Source organism: Aptenodytes patagonicus, chromosome 1 (genome assembly GCF_965638725.1).
Source record: "Aptenodytes patagonicus chromosome 1, bAptPat1.pri.cur, whole genome shotgun sequence".
NCBI lineage: Eukaryota > Metazoa > Chordata > Aves > Sphenisciformes > Spheniscidae > Aptenodytes > Aptenodytes patagonicus.
Window position 1 is genome coordinate 224402504 of NC_134949.1, and position 16852 is coordinate 224419355.

The 16852-nt window shown below is 51.6% G+C and overlaps 2 protein-coding genes across 3 annotated transcripts in view; both read right to left on the bottom strand.

The window, feature by feature from the left end:
- The window catches only part of MYO7A (myosin VIIA), a 108636-nt gene extending 106374 nt beyond the window's left edge, over window positions 1–2262 (bottom strand). For both annotated transcript variants that reach the window (XM_076328470.1, XM_076328471.1), the window contains exon 1: window positions 2198–2262. The gene's annotated coding sequence lies outside the window, so the exon portion shown is untranslated. The remainder of the gene's footprint in view (window positions 1–2197) is intronic.
- Window positions 2263–6041: 3779 nt separating this feature from the next.
- Window positions 6042–16852, bottom strand: part of CAPN5 (calpain 5) — a 62550-nt gene continuing 51739 nt past the window's right edge. The window contains exons 8-13 of the mRNA XM_076328472.1: window positions 16567–16762; window positions 15434–15556; window positions 14713–14909; window positions 14222–14343; window positions 10122–10258; window positions 6042–9783 (exon numbers count right to left, since the gene is read on the bottom strand). Coding sequence (XP_076184587.1) covers window positions 9601–9783; window positions 10122–10258; window positions 14222–14343; window positions 14713–14909; window positions 15434–15556; window positions 16567–16762 — 958 coding nt within the window. The 3' untranslated portion in view covers window positions 6042–9600. The remainder of the gene's footprint in view (window positions 9784–10121; window positions 10259–14221; window positions 14344–14712; window positions 14910–15433; window positions 15557–16566; window positions 16763–16852) is intronic.

Here is a 16852-nt window from a genome sequence, read left to right on the forward strand (position 1 = left end):
AAGCCTCCTCTCCTGTCAGCCCCTTTCTGCCAGGCTTGGAAGCTGTTCTCTGCAGCTCCAGGAAAGGCTTTGAAAAAAACTACGAGCTGACAATGCCTTCATTAATCACAGCATAATCCTTTCCATGGCAACCCAAGGATTGCGAAGTCACAAGTTAGCAAGCATAAGAGAGAAACACTGTACAGCAGCCCCTGGTCCGTGGAAACTTAATAGTGAGCGAGATGAATCGACTGCTCTGAGGAAGGGGAAATGAGTTAGAAATATTGCCTTGGAAAAGAGGTTCATCCCTGGGCTGGACACAGATCTCATAAATGTTGGTGTCAGTGGGGAGATACTGTAATTTCATGAAGTTACTCCAGTCTCACTCCAAAAAGCCCAAGAAGAGACTTTGGCCTTACATGTTGGTTTTACAGAAGCACAAAGCTTTCAACGAGGTCAGGCAGAAAAGAAAGACAGTTTGTCGCCAGCCCATCACCACGACTTAAACATGAAACACGATTTAGACAAATGTATTTGGAAATTGGCAGAGCTCAGAGATTGCAAAGCCACGGGTGAAAACAATTTTGACCGTCAACCAACAGGAGGGAAGTGCTGTCCTGGTTTTCGCCCTCGTTTGTCCCTCTTCTGCTGTCCCTGGGATAGTCTAGACACAGGGTAGGGGACAGCCTTGCACAGGGTCTTACAGGGATGCAGGTTTTGTCTGAAGCTTTGGCAAAGCTCAGTCTAAAGCTGCAAAACCATCCCATGCCTTCACACCACCACTGCTGGGACCTTGCGGTCCCTCACCTCATGGGAAGAGAGATAAGACCCGTAGCATCATACAGTGGAGAAGGAGTGGAGAGGAGTCAGCTTGCAACACAAGCCATGTCCTCGACGTCTTGATGCAAAGCACAGGTTAACCCCATGGGGTTGATTCTTGGACATCCTTTTGCCCGGACTATGGAGAGGAACACTCTCACACCAACACAACAGCCTGGGGCTGTGGGAAGACCACCTCCAGCTCCTGCCAGCTCCTTCTGCACAGAGGATTTAGCAGCCAGGGGCAACCAGGCAATCTTAGACCCACTGGCCTGTTGCCTTTCAAACTCTCCCTCCATGTTGCCTACAAGACAGGTCCTCCACCGTACACCCCAGTCTTCCCAGAGACACCAAGAGATGCCCGTTCCACCTTCGTTAGGATATCATGACTGTAACTATCCTAGGAAAGCCTGGGAGTGGTCTTTGGTACGGTGCTCAGCTGATCCAGCACAGCCCATGCACATAACATCGTACTCCCAAACCAGGCAGCAAAATGCAAACTCCCTTGTGGGAATTGCCTGTCCCACGCTGGCTCTCAGTCCCTGCCCAGGGATGGTCCTAATCATTTAAACAGCCCGGGAAGGTCCTGGGCATTGCTTATCAGCACTGGTGTGACCCAGGGGACACGTCACCGAAACACAGTCTGGACACAAGCCATGCTACGCTGCAACCAGGAGAAACTCCTGCTGCTCTCTGAAGAGCAGCACCAGCTGCCTGAGACCAGGTTGTGCTTCAGGCGCCTGGGTGGTGCGTTTGGAGCTGGATCAGAGCAGGGAGAGGGTGAGGTGGTCCCAGGACCGATGGGGTTGGGGAGACACCTGGGGTCCTGTGCCACTGCCAGTGGGTCCGTGCAGCAGGCACGTCCCCAACAGCCTCTCCCCATCCCTAAGCGCTTCCAGACATATCCCGGAATATGAAAGGGCTGTGGAGCAAAGGGGCGGGGGGCTGCATACCGCAGCACAGGAGGGAAATGACCCACACCCCACACCCCAGCTCACTGCTAGGTGACCCAAGCTAAATTAAGCAGCAGCTAGAAATTACCGAGACACTAATCCCTGCTGCAGAAGCCGAGCTGGCTCGGAGCTGCTGGGCATTTCTGGCAGGTCTGCGGTGGTGCCGTCTCCCCCCCCCCCTCCCATCGAGCCCAGCCCCTTCCCCAGGTTTGATCCGGGCGCTGGAGCAGGCTCCCTGCCATACGGACCCGGCGGGGGTACCCCCGGTCCATCCCACCCCATTGCACCTCACCCCGCCCCACTCCAACCGCCGCACCCCATTGCACCCCCTATCGCACCCCACTGCACCCATGGCACCCCATCGGGAGCATCCCCAGCCCTCAGCCTGGTCCCTCCCGGGTGCAGCCTTGCCCCCCCCCCCCCCCCCCGCCCCCCCTCCGCCTTACCTTAGCGGGGCATGGCCGGGGCCGGAGCCGGGGAAGGGGCGCTGGTGCCCGGCGCGGAGCCGCGCTGCCTCCGGCCCCGAGCGAGGGCAGCGCCTGCCCTGCCCGCCGCTGAGCCTCTTAGCGGGGGAGGAGCCGGGATACAGCCAGCCCCTGGTGTGTGTAGCTCTGTGTGTGGGGGGGTGTGTGTCTGGGGGGGGGTGTGTGTGTGTGTGCCTGCGAGTGTGTGTGCGGTACCTCCAGCCCGGGGACACCGCAAGCACCGCGCTCCCCAAGCATCCCCACACCCCAAAGATGCGTCCTCCTGCATCCCTGGGGTCTGCCCCAGACCGTGGTAGCCCTGAAGAGCCCTGCTACGGGTTAAACCGCATTTTCAAAGAAAGGCTGAGAGAGTTGGGGTTGTTCAGCCTGGAGAAGAGAAGGCTCCGGGGAGACCTTACTGCAGCCTGTCAGTACTTAAAGGGGGCTGATAAAAAAGATGGGGACAGACTTTTAGCAGGGCCTGTTGCGACAGGACAAGGGGGAATGGCTTTAAACTAAAGGGGGGTGGATTTAGACTAGATATAAGGAAGAAATGTTTTACACTGAGGGTGGTGAGACACTGGCCCAGGTTGCCCAGAGAGGTGGTGGATGCCCCATCCCTGGAAACATTCCAGGTCAGGCTGGACGGGGCTCTGAGTGACCTGATCTAGTTGAAGATGTCCCTGCCCACGGCAGGGGGGTTGGACTAGATGACCTTTAGGGGTCCCTTCCAACCCAAACCATTCTGTGATTCTATGATTCTATGATTCAAGTCCTCGTTGAGCAGAGCCCTGATGGCTTCTTGGGCAAAGGGATGGCTGAGAGGATCCCTCTGCCCCATGCAAAGAGGTCTCAGGGGTGTGCAAAGGACCATACTGAGGTCCCGTGGGATGGGCCAGGCGCTGACAGGCATTCTGATATGAATGCACCGGCCTCCGCTTGTAAATGTGGAAACTGGGAGAGAGAAACGCTTGAGGACCAGGAAACTCAAGCCTCGAGCTGAGGTTTTGCCTAGAAGCTTAACTCTGACCTGGTGACTCCCTGCCCAAATCTGGGCCAGTGTCTTTTCTCCTTCCTGCTCAGAAAGGTGGGGTTGGCTTTTAATTGTGCTATGAAACATCACCAAGGTTTCTTACTTCGGTATAAAGCATGACATTTTAGCTAGTGAATGGTGCAAAGCGCCTTTTTATTTGCAGTGTTATCACACAAGGTGTTTCTAAGCTCCGCTTTGGAATGAGGGGGCCTGAACCCCTCCTGGGGACTGGGATGGCTGAATTTTTTACTGCAGAAGTAAGGAGCAATAAGAGGCGGCCTCCTTCCTCCAAAGCCACACCAGGAACTCTACTCAAAATGTGGGACAAGTCACGGCGCAGCCACCCTGTCCCTTCCCCAGCCCTTCGAAACTCCCCGCTGCTGCCCAGCCCTCTCGTGGGAACCAGCTATGAATAGACTCAGTTGACTTTAAGCTCAGGAGAGATGACTTATGACCACTTGGGGCCATGCCCGGTTTCACTCAAGCCCTACTCACCGTGCCAGTGGTGTTTGCGTGGATGCGAGGGCAGATATTGGCTATGCCCGGGATTTGCTTCGCTCTGGACCGCATCCAATGCACCTGGAAAGGGTCCAGCCTCAGGCAGCACTTTCTTGTGTCCAGCATGTCCCATGGGTGCAGCGAGGGAGGCTCTGCCAGGGCTACGGGGCCGGACATGGTCCTCTGCCTGCATCGCTGGGTTTGGAGGTGGGATCTGAAGAGCGCGAGGAGCCTTTGGATGACTCCTGCTCAGCAGACTGTCACGGCTGCGGGTCACGGGCTAATCCCTCGGTATTTAATACCTGGGACATTGGCCAAAGATGTGGTAGCACCTGAGCAGCTCTGAGGGACAGGCAATGAACGCATCCCCTTGCTGAAAGCCCTGCTACCTCTGTAGCCCTTCTTGCCAGTAATCCCTGGTCCTTTTGAGCAGCAGGAGGCTCATATCCATATGGGGGGGAATGTATACGGGCGTTAGGGTGGGAAGCTGCAGGCTGTAGGGGACCCAACACCAAGGAGGAATATTCCAGCGTCATCTTGCAACCATGGTAGGATGTCTATTCCTCCATCAAGATGCTCTTGCAGGTCAAAAGGAAGACTCTGAAGTGTCAGTTTAGTTAGTTTAACATTAATGAGCAGAAATCCCTGGCAGATGGCAGTGGTGGAGGGATGAGGAGATGCTGCAGGACCCTTGGGGAGCCTGGGCTGGACCCTGCCTGGATCTGTGCACCACTCTACTACCTGCTGCTGGTCTCCGAACATGCACAAGCTCCCCACATCTCCACACTGATGTGCCGGGGTCTCACACCAATTCCAGCATCACTGCCCATGTTGCCAGCCCACATGTCGGTGTGCATCACCAGCACAGGGACAGGCAGGGCTGCAAAGCAACCGCCACTTTCAAGCCCACTGCCCCAGTTCTAGCGAAACTGAAATGTGGATGCTGGTGGGGAAGCATGACCTCCATGCCTACAGGATGATTTGTGGCCTATCCAGGCTTGCAAAAACCTTTTTTTGAATGTGCACAAAGTAGGACTCGATAAAGCCACCTGGTCTACACCAGCGCTCTTGTGCTATATCTTATCAATACAGGCTGGGGGATGCAGGGATGGAGAGCAGCCCTGCCGAGAAGGACTTGGGGGCACTGGTGGATGAAAAGTTGGACATGAGCCGGCAATGTGCGCTCGCAGCCCAGAAGGCCAGTCGTCTCCTGGGCTGCATCCAAAGCAGCGTGGCCAGCAGGTCGAGGGAGGGGATTCTGCCCCTCTGCTCTGCTCTGCTGAGACCCCCCCTGGAGCACTGCGTCCAGCTCTGGAGCCCTCAGCAGAAGAAAGACACGGACCTGTTGGAGCGGGTCCAGAGGAGGGTCACAAAAATGATCAGGGGGCTGGAACACCTCTGCTATGGAGAAAGGCTGAGAGAGTCGGGGTTGTTCAGCCTGGAGAAGAGAAGGCTCTGGGGAGACCTTATTGCAGCCCATCAGTACTTAAAGGGGGCTGATAAAAAAGATGACGGCAAACTCTTTAGCAGGGCCTGTTGTGACAGGACAAGGGGGAACGGCTTTAAACTAAAGGGGGGTAGATTTAGACTAGACAGAAGGAAGAGGTTTTTTATGCTGAGGGTGGTGAAGCACTGGCCCAGGTTGCCCAGAGAGGTGGTGGATGCCCCATCCCTGGAAACATTCCAGGTCAGGCTGGACGGGGCTCTGAGCAACCTGATCTAGTTGAAGATGTCCCTGCCCACAGCAGGGGGGCTTGGACCAGATGACCTTTAGGGGTCCCTTCCAACCCAAACTATTCTATGAGTCTATGATTCTATATCCAGCAACAAGTATCACAGCCCCATAGGTGCTCAGCCACGTCTACTGCTCAGGACATCCTCCAGGAGAGTATTAGGATGTTTGTGAGGCTCCTCCCTGAAGAATGGTCCTCGCAAGCTGTATCAGTGATGGAGGCAGAGGAGCAGCATGCTCCTTTCTCTCTCTGGGGTTTGGTGACACCCTTTTTGTCCCAGGGGATGATCTCAGGAGCAGGACAGTCTGGACGGGTGCCCCCGCCCCACAGTAAAAAGGCTTTTTCCAGATGCCTGCTCCAGGCTCTTGAGGACGGGCTGCAGAAGGGCACAGCTCCTCCATGCTACAAAGACCTCGAGCACAGGCAGGTGATGGAGCTGGGGGCTGGAACGTGAGATGGGAGCAAGACCCTACGGCCAGCACTTTGGGGCGGTGTGTTACAGCAGCAAGACTGGAGACTCCCACGGGCAGGGACAGACTTTTTGCTTTTCAAATGTTCCCAACATGCAGTCTGCAGGTTTATTCTTTGAGGGAAAAAGCATCCAAAAATCACATCCTCCCGCTGCTTTGCCCATCATTTTTTTTTTATTATTTTTTTTTTAGCAATCTGCAGAGCTTTTTCCAAGTCAGGTGAGGCTTAAAAAAACAAGTTCCCTGCATGGTGGTGACTCTGAGGCATAGGATGCAAAGGTTTTACAGTCAGAGGAGGTTACCCTTCCCCTCCGTGGCTTTTCACAGTGAACGTGAGTGTAACCTTGCGTAAAACCTTCATGCAGACTGCCTTGCCTCAGTCTCAAAGTCCGCAGGGAAAATAACTGGAATGGGGTTTAGTGAATCAGGCAAATTAAGAAGGCTCTGCAGAGCCTCCTTGTGCCCATCAAAAGCATTACGGAAGAACACAGCAGTTTAAAGGCAGGGAATCTGAATAAAATGTACACTATTTATAGGAGGTTTACAGCTGTACAATGTTGTCTTTCTGTTTGGACCACTCTGATCTTGTGCAGCGTGACACGTCAGTGCCTTTGGAGATGAAGACAAGTCATCGCCTGTTTCAACACACAGACGTCAAAAAGAAAAGAATTTCACAGAGTGTAATGGCAGGCTACTTGCAACCATTGAAATGATTAACAAAAGAAATGGAAAATAAATCAGAGACGTGTCCTACACGACCTGGAGGGGACTGGAAAGTGCTTATCAGACCTGCCCTCCCCTCAGACAAAAAAAACCAACCCTGAATAGATCTGTTTACTTCATTCAAAGAGAAAAGGCATCAACATTAGGAATGGCATTTCAATAACTGCCTTCCCCCATCTGCTCTACAAACAAGAGAAGACCAAAAAAAAAAAAGCAACAAAGGTAATTTTTGTTATTCCATTGGAAATGTAGGGGGAAGAAGGCTTCTGCTCTAACTTTTCAAAAGTTTTCAGAAAAACAGGACAAATATTACCGACATTAAGACACTTTGGTCCTGATACAGTATGAGGAAGCTGTTAAAAAGCTGCCTTTCCTCTCTTTATGGCTTGATTCTCTGTAGGAAGGAAGGAGGCTGCCTATGGGTACCAGGGCACCGCTACTCCTCGGCAAGCTTCAGCGCCGTTCCTTGGGGATCACGGTGGGGTTTGGCACGTCAGGGCACTCTTGGCCAAATGGCTCTCATTTCCTGAAGCGATCAGTAGCCTGATTTCCTGAGAAAACAAGGCTAATGCAGGCAGGCTGGCTACCCCCATCTGATGATGATGGTGCAAAGCTCCTGTGATGTTCCTGTGATGTTCTCCCTTAGCTAAATAGCTCTTCTCCCTGCCAGGTGAGGTATCTTTGGACATCACAGTCCCTCTCACGTACCACTCTGAACATGAGCCTGTGAGATCTTCTCCTAAGACCTAAATCATGCCTTCCAGCCCCACAATGCTGCTTCCACCTATTTTCAGTGACGAGTCCCATGAACAAAACCAGAATAAAATCAAAATATCTCTGAATCGGCCTGCCCAAATTCAAGGATTTGCTTTGACCTCGGGGTGAAAATGTCACTTTACCAAACTAGGAGCATTTGAGCCAATTCTGCAAGGTGCTGAACTAACCCAGGTCCCAGTGATGGCACCAGGAGTTGGAGGGTGCTCAGCACAAGCCAGGAATAATTGGGACCTGGAAAGAGCATCCTGTGGGCCACTGCTTGCCTCTAAGTCCTGGAAAACAAGACCTAAGAAAATAAGCAATTTGGTCAAAACCCCATTCATAACCACAGGAGGTAAACTCCGAAGATGAGGAAAGGGGAACAACAGCCTACAAAAATCGATGAAGTTGTACCGTATGCTTCTGGATGCCCCAAGAATCGAGCTGGCAACGAATGCGGCTTTGGGGAACATCTTATCACGTTACAGACTTAGCAGCTCTTTGGGGACTTTTTAAAAAAATACAGACTTGCAGCACAAACATGGGCATTTAGAAGGACAAACAGAAACCCTACTTGCTATGGCAAAAGAAGGCTTTCCTGTTCACTTGTCCTTGCAGGCACAGGATTCTGCTCAGGCCAAAATTTACCAGGATTATAAGATTACACCATATGTTTTCATTTCCACTTGCATGCAGGTGACTGCAAAAGATTTGCCTGTTAGAAAATCTGACAGAAAAATCCCTTAGCTCGCACCATTTTTAAAGGCACATGAATAAAAAAACCCAACCTAACAACGGGAGGAAAAAAACATGCTTTGAAACCTGCCCTGATCAGCTGCTGAAAGGCCAGACAAGGGTTTGTTGTTTGGCTTATCTGGGACAGTTTGTAAGAAGCCGGATTCTGCCACCCAGTGGAATAAGGAAGATAAACCCAGTCTTCATGCCAAACGGGAGCAGAGCATGGCCCTAGACACGGCCCCGAGGACGCGTTTGGGTTGTGCTTGTGAGACTGGCTCTAGCACTGTGCAACTCATCCTCCAGGCCAGGAGACTGGAAATTAAAGGTGAGAGATGGACACTGGTATGAATTAAATATTCCCAGCATTTTCAGGCTGCACTGGGAGCAGTGCTCCTCTTCTCTAGCACAAGCTAAAATCCCACTATTTTTTTAAAAGTATTTGGGAAAGCGAGGCGCTGAGAAATGATGCAGCAGCAGTAAAGATGGCGCCCACTGAGCAAAGCTCCCCATCCCTCGGACCTGACGCTTTGGCCTTCAGAGGAACTGATCTCTTATCTAAACACTGAACGGCCCCAGCAGACAACCCGCCCCAGATACCGGGGTGAGCTCTTGGGATGGGGACTGCATGAAGACATGGAGACAGCAGGCACCACGGCAGTTCGAGAGGCACACGCAGGAGCTGAGTCCAGACCAATTCAAAAACTTGACCCCAGAGAACAGTTCTCCCACCGCGGTTGTTGGCATCTTTGTATCCTTCAGAGTTGCATGGGGTTGAACGAGACTCAGGAGGAGACAGCTCCTCCCTAAAACCATGGCGCCATTAGTCTTGTTGCCCCTGTGGATTTGGGATTTGGGACTGCCTTGGTGCATTTTCCTTCCAGTTGCAGCATGCAAACCCATGCCCAGAAAACATCCAAGAGGCCCCAATCTATTTTTCCACTTCTCCTTTGCTGAGGTGCCTCCACAGAGAAGCGATTAAATGGCAGTTTCACAGGAGACGACTCCACGCACACTACTCTAAAACCAAGCAGACACATCGAAGATGCATTGAAGCGGCTGGTGGGACCGCGGTGGCCACACGTGTGCGTGGTGGCACGTGCGTGCCGGCCCGTGTAAACAAACAGCGTCAGGGCACGGTGCTCTGGCTGTCAGGACACACAGCGTGCTCGCAGCGATCCCACAGGGCACATGGCGGCGATGGGGGCTGCAGAGGACGCCAGCAGAAGGATCGTTGCGGTTCCCCAAAAAGGCACCATTTTTTAACATTGAAAACACAAGATTGGCTCCTTTGAGTGGAATGCATGCATAGTTCATATACACTTTGCAGATGGTCGGTAGGCTCTGGATGGTAGTGTGTGTGTATATATATATATGTATGTATGTGTGCGTGTTTATATACACATTTGTGGCACCAGAAGAAGAGTCCTTGAGTACTTAGACGTTGGTGAGGATGTTACTGCTGAGCAGCCTCACAGCGATGGTTCCAGAGAGATCGTTTGATCTCCTGTTCCCCTTGTCCTGGAGGTGCAGCGTGTGCACTGACTGCCGGTCGCTGGGATCCCCCGTGAGCGCCACTTGGCCCAAGAACTCATCGCTTATTAAGTTGTGGTTCCAGATCTGGGGAAACAAAACAGACATGAGGGCAGCTCCTTGAGGGATGCAGCCAACCTTCACGCACCGGAGAGGGGAAGGGGTTACTGGGGACCTGCTCCGAGCTGGAGCCGTGGAGGTGGTTGAGGTGTGGGGGGTTCACTCTGTAACTGAGAGGGGTGAAGGACACGCATTCACCAGATGTCACGGCTCAGCCACGGTGGTGAGAGGTTGAGCTGCATGAACTGATGATGCTCAGCCTTGGGGAACAGACCTGCTATGGACAGTGTGAGGAGCGGGCAAGTGGGGGGGTCCAAGTGAGAGAGGGTCTCCATCCCTCAGCTCACTGCTTGCCTGCTGGGTACCTGAACAATGATGGGTTGTCCTGGCTTCTTGCGGTAGAAGAGACCTTTCACGTCAAATTCTGGAGACACCGTGTCCTTCTTCACCGGAGAGCGAACCTTTTGCCCTTCACACTTTATGATCACATAAGGGTCGGCTCCTGGGGAGAGGAAAGGGAATTTTTGCTTTGTTGTAGCTCCTGTAATTCCTCGGAGCCCTTTTCCAAGGGTGTCATGCAACACTTTTTCTCCATATCCCACCAGAGGAGATGGATATCTGCCAAAGAGTTCGTCACACCCCAGATGATGTCCATGGAGCTCAGCTGATGGGCTCAGGCTTACTCCTGTTAGGTGACATTGGCCGTGGGTGGCAGGTACTGATGGACTGCTATGAAACGGCCACCTCTTCCTTGACCACATTTTCTACATAAACACTCCTTCATCACTCAAAATCCTCCTGACCTTTGGGATAAATCTTTCATGGAAGACACTGGTCTGCCCACCTCTCCCTTTCAGGACTTTGCTCTGCTGAAAGCAAGCAGAAATAAAGCCATGGATAAGAGAACCGGGCTCACAGAGCTTGTTTCACACAAGGAAACCGAGAGGAACGGCAAAAGCCTTCAAGCTGCAAAACCCCGCTTGCTTCCACTGCAGCTCGTATGCTTCCCAACCAGGCTAACCCTGGTTTTACTTTAAGGTGATAACTAGCTACGTCAGCAGGGACTGTGCTTTTCACCCCTATGCACAAATCATTGGCACATCTTAAATTCCTCCCAGACTGAGTGAGACTCAAACGCTGCACGGGCTGTCAGTATAACGACTAAATGCCGGGGTAAGAAAAATGCTGAGTGGCCAAGTTGATGAGAGATGGCACAATGCTGAGGCAAAATTAAGGGCCAAGATGTGCTAATTTATAAGATCCAAAAATGAGACCACCTGGGCACTGGGAAGGTTTAGTGAGCAACCAATGAATGGGGAGCCTTAGGATGGAAATGTATTTAAAAGGCTTTTAAAGAGTTGGTTCTTAGAGTATTTGCTTTGGGCAAGAATTCAGGGAGAAGATCAAAATGTCAAAAAGGATCATTGGTGGCAGTGAGAGACATGGGGAAGAGAAAGATTGAGCGCTGGGGGTAACCAGGGGAAACGAGTGGGAACCAGAGGAGATGAAAGCAGACAAAACGGGTGAGTGGGAAGCCAGAGGAAAGGTTCATGAAGGGATGTGTAACAGGTCATGGGAAAGGAAGGTTATCGCAATATCCCAGCTGGAACAAGACAGTCATGGGGAACAAGCAGGCCACAAAAATGGAGGGTAAAGTTACCAAGTTCAGAGACTACCAGGCCACAGCTGCATGGTACCTGAGCTTCCAGGAGAGGGAAAGAGTCCCTCATTAATGAACATTTTCCCCTTACAAAACAAGTGCTCATTTTGGGAATTTCAGTAGAGAATGAGCTATTGCTATGGAAATTTCACTGCCAGAATGCATTTTCTCACCATGAGCTTTAGTGGTTATGATGGAAACACAGACCAGGTGGATGAGTTTTCTTGTCCAAGGGAAATGTGGAAATGTGGAAATGAGGAGGAACAAACCACCCCCTTCTGAGGGCCAGGGACTTAAGAACCACATCTTTGATTGCCAGACCACCTCCTCGCCAGCTTTCTGTTTGCAAGGACCTGGCTCCCCTGGTGAGACACAGCTGCTGGATTTCACAGCTGTTTTTCCAAACTAGCCTTGTCTTTTGGGATGTCGCATTAAATCCTCATATTCCATCAGCCGGAGCCAAATTCCTATCTGTAAATCACTATTTGCAAAGTAGTGTGAAAGGCCTGGGCTGGGAGATGCGAGAGCTGCCATTGCACTGGAAAGCACCAAACGTGCAGGCTGTTGGTGGTGGGAGCTGAACAGCTGGAAAACAGCTGGAAAAAAGCCATTCCTAAGGGCTTCTTGCTGAAAAAAATGTTTTATGGCTCCAGAATCCACATGTACCCTTGTCTGAAGGAAAGATAAATCTCCTTGTTTCTGTGAACGGTTCAGAGACCTTTGGCTACAGATTTCCCTGCGTTGCTACAGATACACTAAGCTATTGTGAGTAACCCAAGAAAAAACAACCTGCCTAGGGTAAAATTCCCTCCCCAAACACCAGACAGGATAGAAGGACTCCCTCTGTGGCATGTGATAAATAAGCAAATTGGGCTAGTCCTTGCCCTAAGGAAGGATCCTGCTCGTTACTTTCAGGGCTCTAGTGATGCGCAGCCCTGACAATAATGCTTGGGTGAAAAAAAAATGTATTTTAATTAAGTTTTTAATTTAGATGTTTTAAGTTTTCAATTTTTATACTTTAAATTTGGCTTGAAAGTGCCTGGCTAAACCTTGCCATATTCAACATATGCACTCATATGCACCCTCAGTAACTTTGCAGGCGACACCAAGTTGGGCGGGAGTGTTGATCTGCTCGAGGGTAGGAAGGCTCTGCAGAGGGACCTGGACAGGCTGGATCGATGGGCCGAGGCCAACTGTATGAGGTTCAACAAGGCCAAGTGCCGGGTCCTGCACTTCGGCCACAACAACCCCATGCAGCGCTACAGGCTTGGGGAAGAGGGGCTGGAAAGCTGCCCAGCAGAGAAGGACCTGGGGGTGCTGGTCGACAGCCGGCTGAACATGAGCCGGCAGTGTGCCCAGGCGGCCAAGAAGGCCAATGGCATCCTGGCCTGTATCAGAAATAGTGTGGCCAGCAGGAGTAGGGAAGTGATCGTGCCCCTGTACTCGGCCCTGGTGAGGCCGCACCTCGAATACTGTGTTCAGTTTTGGGCCCCTCACTACAAGAAGGACGTTGAGGTGCTGGAGCGTGTCCAGAGAAGGGCAACGAGGCTGGTGAGGGGTCTGGAGAACAAGTCTTATGAGGAGCGGCTGAGGGAACTGGGGTTGTTTAGCCTGGAGAAGAGGAGGCTGAGGGGAGACCTCATCGCTCTCTACAACCACCTGAAAGGAGGTTGTAGCGAGGTGGGGTCGGTCTCTTCTCCCAAGTAACAAGCGATAGGACGAGAGGAAACGGCCTCAAGTTGTGCCAGGGGAGGTTTAGATTGGATGTAAGGAAAAATGTCTGTACTGAAAGAGTGGTTAAACATTGGAACAGGCTGCCCAGGGAAGTGGTGGAGTCCCCATCCCTGGAGGTATTTAAAAGACGAGTAGATGAGGCGCTTAGGGACATGGTTTAGTGGACATGGTGGTGTTGGGTCGACGGTTGGACTCGATGATCTTAGAGGTCTTTTCCAACCTCAATGATTCTATGATTCTATGATTCTAATATGTGTCCTTGACTCAGGAAATGGGGGAGAAAGGCTAGGATCTGGTCTGCTCCCCAGGTGGAAAGCACTGAACATGGGACTCTTGCCATGAGCTTCTGCGTGGCTGCAGGGCATGGTGAGGCATGGTGCTGTGGCTCTCTTTCATGCAAGAGAAGTGTTGGATGTCGAAATTGCATCAGAGCATGGTAGGACCATGAAAATGAACCTTTAGAGGACCGAGGAGGCAGAAACACAGTGTGCTGTGCTGGTGGGGGCTCAGGTCATCTCAGAGGGCTCCTAGGAGCCACGCGTGGAGCAGGACTTACAGGAAATAGAGGGAGAGGCTCTCGATCCACACCATCCCAAAATGAGCTGAATTTGACCTACCCTCTACTGATAGACATTTATCCAGCCTCTGGTGATGAAGACTACCCCAACACATCAGCCTGTTCCATTGCTTCTCTGTCCTTCCTACTAAAAAGCCTTTAAATATGATTCCTGACTTTTACAGCTGCTCATACTCAGGAAGAAAGCCTGGATTGTTACAGGACCACTGCTAAGGGCTTTGGGGAAGATTTGGGAGGATCTCCCGAGGATCTTAGACAACAGCCTAAATATAACAGCTCCCAGATCATGTGCACAGCAAGAAGCGAGTTTGATTCTCCATGGATTTTCTCCTCCTCTGGTGTCTGAATCAGGCATGTTCCCTGAAAAAAATATCTGAGGACATAACAAATCTCAGCAACCTCCCACCTCATGAAACCACCTCTCCCTTCTCCCACTGAAACAACCACCTCCCATCTCCTCCGGGACTAGACAACAGGCAGGGAAGGACCAGTACCTCCTTGGGAGTCCTGATTCTTGAGCCCGGCTGCGGCGAGGACATGGATCTGGGATACCACTTGTGGGTAACCACACATCCCACTCCAGCAGGTGTGTGGTGGCTCATCCAGCGTCAGCTCTCTGCAGGGAAAAACATGTGGCCTTTGAGAGGTGCCCAGCCTTACCCCATGGGCAGGCCAGAGAGTTTGCTCTAGCAGGATGGAAGGACTATGCACTGTCCACTGTCAGACTCTGCACCCCACTCCAGTCTCCTCAACCTGGGGTTTGGGGCGCTCTCCCATGTCATGCTTAGGAGCAGAGTGGGAGCTTCTCTACATGTCTGCGGTGAGACCTGTAAAGATGCCCTGGCTCTTGGCCACTCTTGAAAGGAAGCCAAATACCAGCTGCAGGCAAAGCTATGACAAATTCCAATCAGGAAAACCACATGTCAAAAGCACAGGGCTGTCTCCAAATAGCCAGCTCGTCCCCATCACTGCTCTTGCTCCTTACCGGCAATCTGAAGGCACATCTGTGAAAATCCTGAGAAGGAACTCGCCTACATGACCGGGGTCAAAAGTGGTGGGGATGATGACGTAGCGGCCTTCCTTCAGGTCCGTCCTCAGGAAGACGCTGCGGGAGTTGATGTAAATGGAGCTGGCCACCTTCTGCTGCAGGGTGTGCATCCGGTAGTTCCTGTTCAGCTCCACCTGGGCAGAGACCACGGTGGGATGGTCAGCAGGACAGCACTGACTGACAATGTACTGGTATCCACCTTGGGGGGCCAGACTGCAAGGACTGACCCCAAGTGCTGGGAGAGCTGGAGTTAGAAGAACCAGCAAAATGGTCCCAGCTGGGCTGGATGGAAAACAAGTGTGGACGTGGCTCTCCCAACTCTTTTGGCTCAGGGACTCGTTGTCTCTTGCATCCCAGCTTGACACTGGGGGCCCAGCAAGCAACACATAAGGATTGTTGCTTCTAACGGATTTCAACATTTGGAGATAACAGACTAACCATTACTTTTAGCAAGGAGAACTTCTCCATGCTGTCACTGTTCACCTCTGAAATCTCTCATCATCTCTAGAGGGGGGGCAGGCTGTGCTGAAGGCACCCCAGAGGCACCCAGATAATGCTTAAATGAACAATACCAGTGGTCATGCAGGACTGATGTACCACTCCACCACTAACAAATTTATGGGGATATTCAGGCCAACATTGAGGAACCACGGTCTACCTTATGGATATCAAAGCCTATGGCCAAGTTCTCTCCTTTGCCCTCTTTGCGACTGGTCCTTTTTGGCTTCTGCTGGATGGAGATCAGCACTTCATCTTCTGCCTTCTTCACATCAAACACATACTAGAAGCAAACGGAGAAAGGTAAGGGAGGACTTCTACTAAGACAGGATCACTGGGCATGCGTGGGGGTGGACACACAGTAGAGTTAACCTCAGCTTCTCCTCGCCCATCTCACTGCAGGGACAGCCTGGCTGCAGTACCAGCGTTGACAGCCCATACCCACTCCTCTTGGGAACTGGCATCATCTTGCCAAGCCAGGGATCTCTTTGGCTCATCTTAGAAAAAGACTGGGAAATCCAGTCTTTGAATTGCTTGGCAGAATCCAAGGAGTCTAGATGCAGTCTCATACCAGAGACTTTCACCCCTTGCAGTCTGCCACAAGTCCTCCTGTGAGGCATGGAAGGAGGAACTGACGTTCACAGAGACCTAAGATGAAGGCTAATACAGAGCTGGAAGCAGGAAACAACTCTCCTACATTCTTGATGACAACTCCTGCAATGGGCCAGACCATCCTTCATCTGCTTGTTAGATGAAGGACTCACACAAACTTGGCTCATGGTACTGAGAATCCTGGTTCAGAGCAGGACAGGACAGAAGAGCTTGTTCCAGGAGATGACCTTCAGAGCAGGGCATTTTCTGAAGGCCAAGCTAGATGGAAATGGCCCTATAGACTACACCTGTCCTGGTAAGTTTAACAGTGCCAAGGTTTGGGCAAAGGAACTGGAATTTGATCATTCAGACATCCAAATTGTTGGAAATAGTTCCTGGCCCTGTTTGACTGGCACCAGCTAACACTGCTACCCTGTGGCACAGTTTGCTGTTTGCTTGGGCCAAGATGCTCTACACCAGGCACAGTCTGGTGCAGCCTCCCTTATAAGAGGGATAAGGTTAATAGAGTTGGCCTGGATGCTGGTCATGCTGTGCCAGGGGTCTCAGCCAGAGAATGGTCATGAGCATATTTAATCTGCTAGAGGTCTGGTAGCCATTTTGGCCTTCTAGGTCCCTGTAGGAGATTTAAACACTTGGAAGCACATGTGAAGGCTTCAGAAGGTCCTCTGCTCCATGACTCACTTGGGGGTTCTGCAAAAAGGTGTCCTTGTGGTTGATACATCCTCCACAGCGGTTCTTCAAGGGGTCATTGTTTCTGGTCCACGCCCCATGTAGCACTGCCTCCTCCCAGGTCTTGTGGATGCTCAGGTAGGACGTGTTGATGAGACGGCACTTGATGATGTCCGTAAAGTATTTGCAGAAATCTTCGAAGGTCATCCTAAGGCAGGAAAGGACAGAGCTGGGTTATGCTGCTTCATTCCCCTGAACAGTACGCTGCAGGGTGTTCCTTGATCACCTGTTAGAGACT